General features: G+C 46.5%; 1 protein-coding gene and 1 long non-coding RNA gene across 4 annotated transcripts in view; one reads left to right on the top strand and one right to left on the bottom strand.

Moving 5' to 3' along the window:
* The first annotated feature begins 2400 nt into the window (after positions 1–2400).
* Positions 2401–16606, top strand: part of LOC114869776 (uncharacterized) — a 46219-nt gene continuing 32013 nt past the window's right edge. The window contains exons 1-2 of one of the 2 annotated variants that reach the window (XR_008696696.1): positions 2401–2736; positions 3193–3288. This is a non-coding gene — a long non-coding RNA (uncharacterized LOC114869776). The remainder of the gene's footprint in view (positions 2737–3192; positions 3289–16606) is intronic. The other variant, XR_003788213.3, reaches the window with a different exon arrangement.
* Positions 7273–16428, bottom strand: pitx1 (paired-like homeodomain 1). 2 transcript variants are annotated; one of them, XM_029174256.3, is made up of 5 exons: positions 16265–16427; positions 15388–15442; positions 11815–11964; positions 10647–10849; positions 7273–8478 (listed from the first exon to the last, which is right to left on the bottom strand). In XM_029174256.3, the coding sequence occupies exons 2-5, from the start codon at positions 15431–15433 to the stop codon at positions 7930–7932; spliced, it is 948 nt and encodes a 315-aa protein (XP_029030089.1). In that variant the 5' UTR covers positions 15434–15442; positions 16265–16427; the 3' UTR covers positions 7273–7929. The 2 variants fall into 2 exon arrangements, with proteins under 2 accessions (XP_029030089.1, XP_029030090.1); XM_029174257.3 differs by lacking the exon at positions 11815–11964 and having other exon boundaries at positions 16265–16428.

The following is a 16606-nucleotide window of genomic DNA, read 5'->3' as shown; positions in this document are numbered from 1 at the left end:
GAAACGTCCCTGAATGATGCCGTTATGTGAGGAGGGGGCATGTGAACGTATGCAGAGAGGGGTCAACGCCAGTAACACCTCACTTCATGTTCCTCACCTCAGGTTTCAGCTCAAGGACTCCAGTTTCTGTTTTCCATCCGGCCACAAACAGTTGATTACGTGGATCAGGCGTCGTCAGTCCATCAGAAGCTGCAGGACACCAATTAATTCAGCCTCTGTCCACACTCTGGTGTCCTCCAGCTTCTGATCCACGGAACTAATGGAGCTGTAGGTCACTCACCTTCCTCTGAGGATGAGGAGTGACCGGACACCCAGCGCTACTGGGCCGAGGTGGGTTGGACCCGTCCACATGTGGGACCCGTCCAGTAATTGGCCTGAGCCGATGGCCAGCAGCAGCAGCAGGAAGCCGGGACAGGCCTCCCATTAGCAGAGCCCCCGGATCCCGGCTCCGTAATCCGCTTTCAGCTTCACCTACTAATTCTGCAGTGGCAGCGGTCGGGCTCAGCACACACACACACACACACACACACAGGAACAAGGGAGACGGACGAGAGCAGGAATGAGGAAGCAGAGAACGTGAGCAGAGCTCAGAGGAGGAGGCCAAAGACAAATGAGGAGAAAAGCGTGGAAGGAAATGAAGGAGTGGGACGGGTCAGGAGCCGCGTTCCTCCTTCCTTTCCCCTTTTTTGCGTGGACCTTGAGATGGAAAAATAATAATTCTCCGCCGCATAAATGTCAAGTGGCTCTAAAAGCAGCAGATGTGGAAGGAGAGAGATGGAGTGAGAGAAGGAAGCACGTTCAGTCGCGGCCTGTTTCTCCTCCGCTGGGCGTTTAGTTGCAATGATGCTGCTAAATAAAGATAACAGCGCTGGAGAAAGTGGGTCGTGACTGGAGTGTGCGCTCGGCGTCTCCAGGGGCGCGAGCGGCAGACGCACCGCTGATAGTGATCACAGCGTGAGCTCCAGCCAGAAAGGAACATTTGTTACTGATCAAACGCAGCCTCTCCATGTGCAACTACTGTGTGAGTAGAAGCGCCTAGAAGTGTCTCTGCTGATAAACAGCAGTTTGAGGCCGTCTCCTGGAGCCTCAAACACTCAGTAATGGACGCTGCAGCCGGTTGGTGAAAACCTCAGTTTCTCTCTGCTGAACTCCTCGTGCCCCGTGACAGCGCACTTTTAACAAAGTCCAGGGGGTTTAAATGGTTTATGTAACAGTAACAGCCCATAAAGAGACATTTAATCCTCCCGTCCACCTGAAAACGTAACAGCAGTAAAATTAGTGATTCACTGTGCGGTTTTAACTGGAAAGCAACAATACGTGGACTCATTTATGAGCCTGATCTGAGTTGTTGTCCATTAGTTTCATAGAAACTGTTACAATCAACATTTGCTGAAAAAAGACACACAAACCTGAGTTGTCATGTCTTTATTGAAGAAACCTGCTTGAAAACTTCACGTGGAGTCAAATGGCCTTTTGCTGCAGATACACAGTCAGGGCGATGGTTGGTGATGTCAGAATGCTGCAGTCTGTGGTTAATGTTTGGAAAAATCAAATCATCTAATGCAAATCACCCGTTCTTGCATGTGAAGAAGGAAACATGAATTTGTCCAGCAGGGTTTTAGTCATGAATAAAAGCATTAAAATCAACGGAAATGAGCCAAACATTTATTTCTCAACAGCCTCAATAAAGCACATTTGTCCAAGGAGTCGTCTCAGCGGGAGGGAGGCTCTCGGGAATCATTCATTCTTATTGTTTTTGGAATATTGAGGTCTGTAACGTCTATGACGAGTTGCTTCAAGAGCATCAATTCATTCCGGGCTTGGTTTGTTTTCTGCGCAGCATCTTCAGACAATTATCTTCCATTCAAACGGAGCCGTGACCCGGTTCTGTTCGGTAGGTTCCCTCTGGACCCAGGAACGAGGCTCCGCGGGGCCACTAATCCCAAAATGACTGTGTCAACGTTGTCAGAGTTACTGCGGCACAAAGACACAGTCTCGACAGTAATTGCATCATTTACTCAGGACACGTATAATTATAGTAATTCATGCTGTTGTGTTTTGGCGAGCAACAGCATGCACCTAATGGCCAACGTTCTCTGGAGCGTGTGATCCAATATTTTGTAATAAATCTCCAGCGCCATAAATCAGCGCGTCTCTGCAGCAGTCGCGCTCATTGCGTTACATTGTTGTCAGATAGCGGCTGATCTGTCTCTTTCATGACGCGCGTGACTTTCTACTGTTGTTGGTCGTTTTCTGTTCTTTTAGCTGCTCTGCGTCAAATTAAAACGAACCCAAGCGTCTGCGCTTCTCCGTTTGAGCCTCTGTTTCTCTTTATTGGGTAAGTTCTTACACGCTCACATCTTAAATAAAACGTCTCCCGCTGCTCGTTTCACGTTTAATGCCGCAGCTTTGCGCGTCTTCACCTTCTGCTAACCTTCATGTGACTAATTGGACTAAACCACCAGCGGGGGTTCACGTCGCACGTGTTCTGAAGGATTAATTGTCATGTTAATAATAGCAGCGTCTACAGTTTTTTTGACACTTTCAGAGGACAGACGCATGTCCCACATGTTCGTACAGCCACTCGCTTTAGTTAAAACTCATTTAACTACTCGAAGCAAACACGCGCCCCCTCTACGTTCAAACATGGTGGAACAAGGAAGTAGAAAAGGCTGGAGTTGATGGTCGGGCTTTTTTGTCTGGTGTCTGAGGTTGGAGGAGGACGTCACGCTGCAGGTGGGTTCCACTGACTGAGAGCAGCTCAGCTGCTGAGCTGCGTCACAATCTGTCTCACCCTCACGTCACGTTCCCAAAAAGTCCACATGCACTCATTTAATCCGTTAATGCTGAATTCTAATGACGTTATGAACGTTTGTGGCTGCACGTCCGCCCGTAAAATAAGGCAATTAAACTGCTTTAAAATGAAGTATGGTGTAATTGGCTGAATTGTTTCAGATGATTCTCTCGTGTTTTTTATATTATGTTCTCATGTATATTATGTTCATACTAACAGTAAATGGCTCCAGCCAAACTTATAAAAGTGCTGCTTCATATTCAGCCACTGACTGTTAACAGATGTGTTAAACCCTTTATTTAACTAATCCTGTCTGAACTAGTGTAACTATCTCATCTACACTTTCAATAGATATAAGATATTTTATACAAATGAAGTAATTCTGCGTCTGCTCGCAGGATGGAACTAAAGTTTCTGCTGGCGTTGCCTGAGGACGGCGCGGCGCGGCACCACGTCCGTCTGTGAATGTGGAGCTGAGGAGTCGAGGGACGCGGGTACGTTTTCGTTTTCAGCATCTGGTGCCCTGCGGTAAAACAACCAGGAGGCTCAGCACGTTCAGGGTGACGTTTGGTCTCTAAATGTTGAGCTCCCTGAGCCGAACAGTGCTGAAAGCGGTCTAAATGTGCTGTCGTTGGTGTCATTGTGCAGGTGATGGTGTTACTGTGTTTTCTATGATCGTACCCTATTTGTGGACCAGGTTTTGTGCAAAGGGCCCGACTGCAACACCAGGATGTCCCTCAACTGGAACTCTGGCAGTTCCCATTATCCTAATGCTTGCAGTGACCCTCTCCTCAAAGTTGTAACTCATGTATGTGGATTAGGTTTAATCCTGATTTTGACGGCGCTTAGGTTTGAAGGAAAGGCCTCAGTGCCTGTAGGACCCACAGTTTGCCTTTGAAGCCCAGTGGGTCAGTTTGGTTTCAGGCCTGAGCCTGTTGCTGTGTGACCCAGTGATGGAGCAGCGAACGGAGACATAGCCGCTCTGTGTTCTGCCCTCAGTGGAAACCCAGCGGTGAGACGCCGCAGCCCCAGTTTTAGCAAGCAAAACATGCAGCATCTTGAGTTTCTGTTTGTGATAGGAGTTTCATGGCAACAGTAATCCAGGAGCAATCAAATGTGAGCGGCTCCTCAGGAGTCGGCCTCGCTTCAGTTTAGCGCGAAGCTACTTTGTTCAGACGTGAGGGAGAAAAACTTCACTTATTTCCAAACTACAGTAACGTTTATGACTCGTATATTTGACGTATGTTTTGAAACGTATAGTTCCTCAGCTGCATGTTCTTCTTATAGACTTGATTGTGTTTATTATGATGCCAAACCAACCTGAGATACTTCATCCAGAATTCATGTATTTGAGTAATACCTGAGTTTCATTATGAGACATATTCAGATTAATATAAGTTGATGCTGAATCTACAATGTGCTACAGAAACCAATCCGCAGCCGATGCGTGTGGACCAAGCACAGGCCTGTGCTGCAGAGCCGTATTAATGGCTTGATTACAGGGTCAGTGCTGTGATGAAGTCAGACCGGGCTTCTGGCTAAACTACAGGCTTGGGTGTAAATGAGGACTTTGTGTTGAGGATGCAGGATTCAGCTGCTGGTCGGATGTGGTTCAGAGGGAGCTGACGCTCAGCTGCTCCTTTCTGCCTCCTCATTACACACACGTTGTTGTGTGGCGGTGCGTCCTGTTGACGCCTGCAGACTGTGAGAAGTCTCATGCTGATGAGACGTCTGCATCTCAAACGTGACCGTCACGTCACCCGGACCAATCGTCCATTTGCAGATATTATGGCGTCCAGCTGCTTTCAGTTTGCAGCAGGGAAAGAAACGTCGCTCCAGTTTTTCTGCTCGTTTTTGAACAGACACAAATGCCTAAAAATTGCTCCGTTTGCACCGCAGGATTCGACCAAGAAAATGCAGCTGGGATTTAGTGGACCATGCGGAGAAACCGGCCCGATACGGAATCTGCAAATGTTGGCAGTTTTTCCTGCTGCACTTTTTATATGAACCCAAAGGAAAACAATGTCCAACAGTGCGATGTTGAGGCAGGGCTGTGTCATGGACAGTGATTTAAACCTTTAGAAGCGCAGCATTCAGTGTTTGGCATAAAGGAAACTATAGGGAAGGTTTTATGGATCCATGTCGCACTAAAACGCCATGTTTGGGAAATTTGGTTGCTCCAAACTGACTCATTCCTTCTGTTTTGTGCGTTCAGTAGGTTTGACTGTTCCTCCAGGAAATGAGTAGCTGACTAACTGTGATACTGTGTGTTTCCTGGAGGAACTGATACTTGTTTTTCCACCTGAATAGTTTAGATTGAGTATTTGAATTAAATTGTGCAACGTCAGAGCCAGCTTGGCTGCAGCTCGTCGTACTTGCTGTGACTAACTAGATCCAGTTATGTTCAGTAATCTGCAGTTTTTTTCCCAGTTAATTGATGAATCGTTTGTTTTAGAAATCCACAATTAGACCAATATCCCCCACACACAATGAATGATCATTGTTTTTTAAATCTGAAACTCTAATTCTTTAATTTCATTTAAACAGGTGTAGGTGTTTTTTGTCTTCTCTATTGTCTCTAATTCAGTGGAAGTGGGGAATTCCTTACCGGAGAGGTCACCAGTGCAAACATTTACCTGCCATAAAGCAGCGCGTTGAACTTTGCCCTCTAGGTTCGTGCGCGTTCCCGACGCGCGGCCTCATTGATAAGCGACAACAACGTGCTCTGTTTTTCTTACCAATCACCCTCGGCCTCCACGCGCTTTGTCCTCCCCGCAAACATTTCCAAATCAAAGCGCGATAGAGGCAATTTCAGCCAGTGCGCATGCCCGCCCCGAGTAAACTTTACCTCTCCAAACAAACTGTGCACGCGGGCGCGCCCAAGGAAAGAATTTGGAGCCGCGCGCTGCTGTTGTTACTGTTGTGACTTGTTATGAATAAACTCTAATACAAAAGAGCTTCAGAGGTGGTTACAGATTAGGAAACGAACGACTAGTTCAAAAGAAGCTGACACAAGCTGCGGTTGTATAAGTTTCACATTAAAATGTAATGTGTTTTTCTGACAAATAATTTCCTATAATTGCATTTTTAGATTTTATTACGTGAGTCTTAACTTTACATGAATTTATGAGTTTGCGGTTCTGGCTCTGACAAACATTTATATTTAACTTGAAATCTTAATGTAATATTTTCCCAGAACTGACCTGAACGTCAACATAAACTCATTTAGGTGAGATGTAAAATATCACAAATCACTATCAGAGAAACTTTACAAGGACAATAAATCACTTTTTAGCGTCACATAAACTGGTCAGAAATATTACTCACAGGAAAATGTTTCCAAAATCACACCTGAGGTTTAAAAGTCGCGTAAAAGATATGAGGCCACGGGCGTAAAACATTACGGAAATGTTGTATAAATGTAAATAAGATAAAATCTCTAGGTCAACAAAACCATGACTTCATCCACGTTAATGAGCTATTGGTGCAACAAAAGTCAACATTACGGTAAAATCATTGAAACGTTAGATTAGATGCGGCATGTTTATATTATGAGCATTTCAACCACTGGAACAGAAACCTGAACGACTGAAGAGCAGCCAGAATGTATGTTGCCAAAACGGCCTGAAAATGACGAGATGCAAAAAATAAGTAAACAAGGAAATTTAGCAGATCTATACGGAATGTGACTCTAGGAAAATAATAATACAGGGAAGTAAAGGTTTCAAAGCAGACTCTAAAATGAGGGACTCAACGTCATGTACACGTAGTAATCCTTCACGTATCGCCCTCTGTTTTGTTAGTGAGTGGACAAATTTACATTTGGTGGTTTATTTAAGTGTTTCCTAAAATCCCAACATCTTCCCTTCGCTATCAGTTAAAGCGCGCAATCATTGCTGCTGCGCTAATATCAGTCTAATGGTGAGTGATATAGATATGGAGGTTTCTGCAGGTGTCGAGGAGCGAGATATGGTATTGATTGAATTCATTCCGAGCACGTGCGAGCAAACACGCGCGCGCCCGAGTGGTGAGAAGCAGTTTCCCACTCGTTTGGGACCTGCGGAATGTGAGCGTTTCAATTGAAAATAAACAGTAGCTTAGTTAGTTATAGTTTAAAGCGCCATGTTTAAATGGGGGTTCGGTAGGTGACGCTCCGACCAAACCGAACCCGGAGCTGGTCCAAGTTCAGCCTTGTTCCACGGTGAAAGCAAACATCAATTGTGTTTGGACGCGGGTTCAAAACAAAGGGAGCAACGTGGTGATTTTTGAAACCTTCAACGAAACAGGCTTTAAAAGTGCGCCTTTAAATTCCTGCAGGTACAATTCTGCACGTCTGACTTTAAGTAGTTTATTCTAGTAAATTATGTCTAAGGGAAAATAATGTATCATAAAATGAACGAAGGGCTGAATGAGCTGCAGAGGCAAACCTGAGCCACAGCAGCTCGACTCTACGCAAACGCCTCTAAACATACTTGAAATAAACCTTTTCCTGGAGTTTATTCAAACAAACAGTTACCATAAACACGAGGACTCTGAATCACCTTGTTGTATACAGTGGAGGCTAATGAACTTACTTCTGCAAAGTTTTACAGTTTTACAAAACACGTTGCACTCAAGTTAAACATGCATTTTTTTCCTATGTCAGCAAACAAAATGAAAAGGTTCCAAAGTCATTGAGCAGGAGTTAGACGGGCCGTGCACCCTGCATAGGCGTAGAGAGAAAGCACACAGAAGCGGTATAAAATATGTACAAGGAAAGCAAAATTGTGTTCTCGGAGTCTCGACACTTAATTTTTTTTCTTGCACATCCTTATTTTGGTCAAATGGGAAAAGCGAGTAAGCGCGCGGAAAAGGAGCAGGATCCCCATGGTCTGCTTCATACGTTAGGCTCCTGTATATATCTACACATTTATGTACAACGCATCAATGTAACATGTCTTCATCTCAAAAAAATCCAAAAAACCTGGACATTTCAATTGTTGTGCAAGTTCACTGGTAAACAACATAAAACCCGCATAATCCTTTTTCCTTTTCCAAAACGCAACGAATCCAGTTTAGTTGTCTTTGCGTTCACTCCGCAGGCGGTGTTCGTTCTCATATCTAGATTTGTCATTTCAGACGTGGCCTCTGTCCCGTCAGCTGTTGTACTGGCAGGCGTTCAGGCTGGACCCGGGGCTCTGCAGGCCGCTGTATCCGAACGTCGGGTGCTGCTTGGATTTGAGTCTGAGCGTGGCCAGGCTCGAGTTGCACGTGTCCCGGTAAACGCTGTACGGCGAACCGGGAGCTCCGTACGGGCACGCGGACGACGACATGGCCGAGTTGATGCCCGACGTGCCGATGCCGTTGAGGTTGCTGATGTTGTTCAACCCCGGGGTGGGCATGCCCGGCACGGCGGAGTGGCCCATCCCGGAGGCCATGGTCATGGAGGAGATGGAGTTGGGCGCGGAGAACATGGACTGGGAGGTGAGCGGGCTCATGGAGTTGAAGAAGGTGAAGTTCTTGGTGGAGAGCGGCGCCGGGGGGAGGCCCTTGTTGGTCCAGTTGTTGTAGGTGTAGGCCGGGTACATGTCGTCATACGGCTGCATGAGGCCGCTGAACTGCGGCAGGTAGCTGTTCTTGCACAGGTCCATCTGCTGGTTCCGCTCCCGCTTCCTCCACTTGGCCCGGCGGTTCTTGAACCACACCTGGAGCAAGACAGCACTGGGTCAGCGACAACGACCCACGAGCGGGACCGAATAAGAGCGAAGTGAGACTATCACAAGTTTAGTTTAAATAAACGTAAAAAATAAATTATAAATTAAAAAAGCAGAAATGACGAAATACTAAAAACGTAATTTAATTCAGTCTTTATCAAAATTTATTTTTGAAACTCAAAGGTCATGGCAAACACTTTATTCTCGCTCTTAAATTGCCGAATATTCAATTTATTTATGATCACAGCATAGTTTGGAAATGAGTGATATTTTCTGAAGCATCGTTTAGGACTGAAATGTGTCACTGGGGATTTTACAATAGCGCTGTTACGACTTTTCTTTCCTCGGAATAAATTGGAGGGATTTGGGGCCGAGTATTTTCTTACTGAAGAGCTCTGACCTAAATTGGAGACGCGGCTGCCCTGAGGTCAGTCATAAAGATTAGATGCGTGGAAAAATGTTGTGCTTATGAAATTATTAGCACAGAACGTCTTCAATCAATAATGGACAAATCAGAAGAGCCTATTTTTGACATTTTAAATTTCTGAAGTAATTGGTGTTGTTTGAAATATTTATTTTCAACAATTAAATTAATTGCATGCTTGCTGTACATGGATAAATGTAAATTAATAATTTAAATTGTCAATGCGTTTTCAGCAATAACAGACAATATTAAGATGCGCAGTGTTTTCTATCTTAATTTAATACAACGTATATAACTATAATACATCTGTATTACATTACGCGTTAGTGAACGTCCCTTCGCTCCGCAGGTCATTTCTAATTCGCGGTAGAAACCGTCCCACGGACCCTCGGAGTCTATTTATAGCCGCTCAGGGAACGGGCTGCAGCGGACAAATTGTCCTCAGACTCAGCACCGAGGCCGCAGTTTCCGTCCGAATGACGCCTAGCTTCAGTTTTTAAGGACATTTGTAACGAGCCTGTATTAGAGCTGACGAAGCTGATGGAAATCTGCAGGTCACACATTATTGCGTGCTGCAAATAATATGGTCACATATTTGTTGAGCGTCTTTGAACACTCGGTCATAAAAGGTCAAGTCCGAACACTTCAAAATGTCCAAACATATGAATTATTCCAGCTGTGGAACGACGGCGTTTCTTTTATTCTGCCTGCGTCCAGAGGGGAGAAACCCAACTCTGTCACTGGTTCCGAGACTTTTCAGCTTCTCTTTGCACTTTAAATAGCTGTGCGCATTTTTATGCAATATGAGACGGTGCATTTTGCAAACGGCAGCCCGGCGCCAGCTGCTGTAAGTGAGAACCGTCTGCAATTGTTGTTTAGGCCGCGTTCGTTAGTTGCAGCAGAGAAAACGGCAGCCAGTGCTTTTACATGCGTTTGAATCTGTCCGAACGTCTCGTCTCAGCCGCGTCTGCTCTTAAAGACCATTCCCACGTCCGTATCCTTCGTCTCTGCTCCGTGAATAACCACAACCACATGCTTCTATTCAACCCGCGGCTCCAGGTGAATCTGGCGACACGAGCGGCTCCTCCGCTGGGAGAAACCACGCTCCAGAGCTCTGACGTCGTCAGACGGATCCTCAGATCACTCCATTAGCGGCGCAGATGCGTCTGGATGCCTGGGACCGAACCGTCAGGAAGGTTCCGGCCCAAACTTCAGCATCAAATATTCCAATGCAAACTCGCGACTTTCCTTCTGGATTAAGAACTACACACGTGTTTTAACAACTGAAGACTCGTTTTTGGGTGCGTGGCTGCAGCCGAGTTTCTGTTACTACGGCACTTTTTACTCCTATCCTCTTTAGTCAGCGGATTTAGATTGTGGCTGCAGTTTAAAGTGACCGAAATTTGATACAAGACTGGATTTGCACTTTTTAGCTCAGTAAAGCAGAAGACAACGTTCTAACGCGAGTTAGAAAAATGAGTTAAGAACAGCTGGAATGAGCAGTTTGTTCTGATTCAAAATAAAGCCATGGAAATATAATTTATTACGTAAATCTCTAATAATTTTATTTAGCACTTCTATCACACTGTTTATTCTTTTATTCCTGTCACGTTTGTTATTAGAATTTACATTAATTACAAATGGATTTTTTAAAAATATAATACGCCCCTAAAACATTTATATTTTGTAAATTGTCTTTTTTTTTTATTTCCGCGCGTGTCGTGCTCGTTCTTACCCGGACCCTGGCCTCCGTCAGGTTGGTCCACACCGCGATCTCCTCCCTGGTGCTCATGTCCGGGTAGCGGTTCCTCTGGAACGTGGCCTCCAGCTCCTGCAGCTGCTGGCTGGTGAAGTGCGTCCGCTGCCGCCGCTGCTTCTTCTTCTTGGGGTCCTCCGCGTTCCCGTCGTCGCTCCTGTGTTCAGCATTCCTCTCCTTTTCTGTGGGTCACAAGCAGGAAGGTTACGGCCATAGCTGCTGCGGCTAGAACATCGTAACAACATTTCAATAAAGGACAGTTGTACACGCGATAAACGGATATTTGTGGAACAAGTGTTCAAAGTTTGAAGAGTGGAAAAAGGAACAGCAGCGTGCAGAAAAAGCCTGTCAGCTCGAAATAAGCAAAGCCCAAGCAGTGCATAAATAATTTACACGCTTCTCCGTAAAATAAACCAGTGATGTGACAGATTAAAAGCTAATATTTACGTTGAGTCTCCTCAACACTTAGATGTTCCTTTGTGAAGAGCGCTGCCTCTTATCGCCCCGTGTTCCCGTTCTAACAAGGCTGCCTCATTAGACAGAAGGTCACCACGTGCAAAGGTTAATCACGGAACGGGAATGGTGCCTTGAATGTTCGCCAAAAATAAAGGCGCCTTCAGCTTTTACCCACTATTGTTTTAACGGCAATCAGCTTTAATGTCACTGACTCGCGTGCTTTGTTCCTCGTGAACTGAAATAACCGAGTCTTTGTTTTTTTTTTTCGGAAAATGTGGCAAAGCCGAGGAACAAAAAGCGTCTCCAAGAATTGTTAATACGGAGCGTCTGGCGTTCCGTTTAGATTGGTGGAAAGGCCCAATATTTATAGTTTGTTTTAATGCATTTACTGACAGCGGGCCAGGCTGTTGTGCACATTTTTCCCTGACAGACCTCAGATGCTGCCAAGTGTTTGGTTCAGAGCAATAAACAAGAGACTGAGTGCGTCTTCACCAGAACTACCACAGTTCCACAGTTTTGCATCAATGCGCGTTTAATTAAAGAACAGAAATACTAATTCAATTTACTCCTGGCTGTGAATACGTTCTAATCGTTGCACCGCAACAACCCGTGACTGCGTGTGGGCACCTTTTCTCCGCACCGGTGACAGTCAACGCGCTCACACACGTAAAACAAGCAGTTGACGGTGTACCTGCCAACTCTGTGTCTGAAGACTCGCTGCTTGAGTTCTCTAACGTTTCTCGGCTGCTGTTCGACGTTCTCGGTATATGAAACGCGGGGGCCACGTCGCGGGGCGGCGGCGCTCTCACTGCGTCTGCGAGTCTGTCCAAATTCATCCCACCTTGAAGAGAAGGATGTGTACAAAAAGGAAACCGGGTGAATCCTGGGCTGCACAGTTCTCCTGGGTAACTAGGCTACGAGAGGTCCAGCCGCTGTCAGACATGCGAGGATGAACCCTGCAGACAAATCCGTCGTGTTCGTCGTGGAAACCTCGCGCGGCGCCTGTTCTCCTGTGCTGCAGCGGTGGCGGCCGGTGCGCTCTCCTGCTCCGCTGCTGAACAGCCTGTACCCGCTGTGAGCGCGAGGAAGCTCCGGCTCCAACCCACGCGAGAGACCCACCCATCTGCTACGTTTCACCGCCGCGAGCCCCGCCCACGCAGCCCGCGCGCTGCAGGAAAACACGCACACCCAAACAAGAGCTTGAATGTGCCGTAAAGCAGAACGGTGAGAAAGAGCCGCCAGGTGCTTAATTAGACGTTTGCCGTCGATGGGTGCAATTTGCAAACTATTTTTCTAAACTTTAAAAAGCCTTGCATGGATCTTGGGCATCTTGTTCCTGTAAAGATCGACGTTTGCAGGTTAATGGCACGATTTTTTGGCTAAATGTCGGGCGCGCGCACTGCAGCGCGTTGGTGTTGGAGAATAAAATGGGTCTTTTATTTGTGCAGGCATGTTTGAAATGTGTGCAGCGCAACGCAGGTGGGAGCGCTTACACACACAGTCCCACACAATGCAGGACGTGAGGCTGAATAAACATTTGCCATCTGACACGGGACCGGCCCGTTTTCTCACCGTGAACACTGCGTGATATGGAAATGATGGGGAATGAATGGCGCGCACTGTCGCCCCACGGTTCCTTCATTCAGACTGATGACAGCCACCGTGACGGTCCGTGGAGCCCCGAAAACGAGTCTGAGTCACACTCGCGTTTTCTCAGCACGAGTTTCTAATTAAAACTTGTGAACTCGAACAACACGCACGACTGTCTGCAGCACGAGACCGCTCCACGCATCCCTTCACGAGATGCTCCACGAGCGTGATCCACGGTTGATACGTTGGGTTCTTCTGCGTAAATGCCTGATGAAGGTGAGGCAGGTTGTAAATGTAGTGAAAAGTGACAAATACCTGAGTGTGAAAGTCAGTAATATTAGGTTTTTAGGCGTCTTTTCCCCCAAACATCTACAGGGTTGTTTACATGAGCAGCGGGAACGTTAGGTTTTCCACAAAACGTTAATGTCGGTTGATGTGACGTCACGTTGGTCCCAGGTGAGGCCTCGGCAACAAACGGGGCAGGAGCTGCTCAGATGAGGATTAAATTACTTTCACTCTTAGAGGCAGTAATTTCGCTCGTGCGCTTTTACGTTGATCTTAATAATCGAGCCTGTTCAAACTCTGTTCGGTGCCGTGTGCGTATCGATGCAGGCTTTTAAGTCGTGTTCGTTCCTCTGGACTTTAAAGAACGTTATAATTAAACTTAAACGTTAAAACGGATCAAACTCTTTCTTAAAACTACACATTAATTTTTAATGCATTTGACGCTGGCTTTTTTCACCCACTGAGCTCTGACCTGCTTTGTTTCGGACTCGGCTCGGTTCCGTGTGGCAGACATGATGCCATTTGACACTGGACCATCATCGGCGCCAGTCACGAGCGTTTTCGGTCTTTGTGACAGTGAGTTCTGACGTGAGACCGGGAAACGTCCCCAAAGGGCCTTTTTCCAGACAATTGTGCGCGCTCTCGACAAATCCGGTGTTTTCGCCGTCTTCATTGTCCGGCGTCTGTGCACAGAGCGTGGTTTAAAGGAGAATATCTAAATATTGGAGAGACCTTTAGGGTGTTTTAAAAGACGTCTGTAGTCAGAGGTCGTCCGTCCAAACGCACAGAGGCCCAGAAAACCTGCTTCTCCTATGAAGCTTCTCTCGTTCAGGCGAACGCGCAACAGGTTTGCAGGAAATTGAGCTGAGGCAACGGCAGATGATGCATTTTGCAGCAGGCGGCCTGGAGCACCTGGTTTTCCCGTAGTGCGGGCAGGTGGTTGTTACTATGCAGGCTGTGAGGGCTGAATGGACGCCGCGTGTTGTTGGGGGTGAGTGGGTACAAGGAGCGTAAAGGTTTGCGTTGGAGCCTCTGCGCATTGGTGCCATAAACACTTATTAAGGATGGACTTTGGGCCTTTATCGTATCATGTCCAGTTTGATCAACCGTACTGTCCTTTAATCAATACATAACGCCGGGTAAAATTCGCATTCAGATCACGCTGACCCCTAAACGTCCCATAAGAATATTATGGGCTTTACAGCACAAGGAGACGTTCCACGCACCTCGTGCGCCTCCACCCTCTCCTCCAGACCTCAGAGGCTGATAGATGAGTGGCCAAATCTAAATACTCGGCCTCCTCGCTCCGCATCCCGCTCCTCCTGCTCTGCACCGCTCCGCTCTGAGGGCACTTTACTGTGATGGATGAGTTAAAAAGCCTTTCCATCCGGCACGGCAGGTTAAAGGCCAGTGACAATGCAAACACTCATATTTTTCCTCCAAGAAGTGAAAATAAACTCGACCAACGACCTTAATTACACATCAAACGCGGGTAAGAAACTCATGACAAGGTCGACTTTTTTACCTGTAAAGCGCGCAAAACACGGTGAAACCCTGCGGGGCTGAAGTACAGAGAAAAGGAAAGCAGCGGAGACGTAACTGGACGCTGTGCGTAACTGGAGAAGGACAGAGCTGATTATTGCTGTGGTGATGGTTTCTCTGCTTGATCCAAGGCCTGTTTGACCTGATCCTGACAACCAATGACGAGGGGGCAGGTGTAAATAAAACGGCCTCTCGAGGTCACCGACGTGTAAAAGAAAATATGGAATTAAATGGTCGAATTTACCCACTTAAATGTTAGTTGAACTTCAGCCAGTTTGTTCGCGTCACACTCTTAACTCCGCAACTGAAGGTCGATTAAACTAAAGGTTGAGCAGATGTAGAATATTAGTCTAACGTTCCAATACTATCAATGTAAAATCCTTTATTTTATACGTAGTTTTTTATTTTATCCTCCTTTATTCTGATCTGAAGTTTTTTTTAGTTGCGTCGCCAGGAAACCAGACACACGCGCACACACACAAAACGACAGTGCTGTGGGTGAATAAAACTCGACTGTAGTGACATTATTGAAAACGTTCTTTCAGTCTGCTTTCATTTGATTTCCGCACACGTTCATTTGCATCTCATTATCAGATTTCCCCCCTCGCACATCAGCGCCACAGATGCTTCGCGCAGTATTTCTTCACATATTACGCACAATGTGGCCGTAAAATCGTCAAAGCAGACGCCTGTGAACGCGCGCGACCTGCGCGCTCTGAACTTTGCCAACAAGTTCTGAATCCGCTCCAAACCCAGAGAACTGCGGCGCCGCAGCAGAATGCTTTTCAAACCAAAGCCATTATTGTGAAAAGCCGTTTGAACTGTAACAGCACACAACGACTCGTACCTGAGTCCCCACAGGAAATCACATTCTTTGACAGATTCAGTTCCATTCCAGTTGCCTGAAAGACAGAACGAGAGAAGAAATGCGTCAGATTTTTCCTGCAATCCTGACTTAAACGAATAATTTAACATGTCTCTCTTTGCTTTCAAACAATTGTTAAATTACATTTTTTTTGTTGACACATGGTACAATTGATTGAAAATAAACACTCGTAAGCTGCGTCAAAGGAAAACACTGGGCGTCTGTAGATCTGTTCTTATCTGAATTATCTGCATTTAACAGTCACACGTGAACAGTTTACTGTAAAAACATAATTGACATTAAAAAACTACGTAACAAACCAAAATTAAAGCAACACAACAAAAACACAATACATCTCATAAAACGAGTGCAGATTTTTCTGTTTAGTTTTTTGACGTTTGCTTTGGACATTTCGGGCCTTCGCTGAACGAACACTATATAGAAACATGTGTGGAATGTTTAGTGCATCACACACAGACGGGTCCAGTGCTGCCTTCGTGCCAATAAATCTCGTGTCTGTGCTTCGTGCAGCACACACACTTTTCTACCTATTCGGTTCGTGTAAGACGTCACGCGCCGTAGAACCTCTACATGTGGTTGACAGCGATGCTCACGTCTGAAGAGCTTTGGCGGCTGCGCTTCGTGTCTGGAGGCGATGCTGCCGTTTCGCCGTGCGTGAATTCACTTTCCTCTCGCTCAGTCTCTGACCCAAACTGTCCGACAGCATTCAGGTCAATGCACGGAGCGTGGACGCGCAGTGTTTGTGTGGAATTTACTCTATCCGCTCGTGTCTTCAAGCAGCTCCGACTTTACAGCGGCCAAATATGCGAATCCAGCGGGACCGACGGCGTTTACTCACCAGTTCGTCTCCAGCAGAGGCAGATGACGGAAATAAAAGAAATGACGCCTCTGAGTTTCCCCCATGCAAGTTTTAAGTAAATCCACAGTGCGTCGGCTGCGCGTTGACGCTGCGTCCGCGGTACAAGGGGCTTTGGTTGCGCCTCTGCGGCGCAGTCTTGGTTTTTCTTCAGCCACACTCTGCAGCACGCCTCGGGATGACGTCACGGCACCGCAACCCCACTCCCCGTCACCGCCACCCCCCCCTCCTTTGTCATCCCCCTGAACCTCCATCCCAGCTTTATTTCCATGTTTTTACATTGCATCCTCATGGAACGTCTTGTCTTTATCATTCGAACCTCAC

This window comes from Betta splendens, chromosome 14 (assembly GCF_900634795.4).
Source record: "Betta splendens chromosome 14, fBetSpl5.4, whole genome shotgun sequence".
NCBI lineage: Eukaryota > Metazoa > Chordata > Actinopteri > Anabantiformes > Osphronemidae > Betta > Betta splendens.
This window is presented reverse-complemented; position numbering and strand designations above follow the sequence as displayed.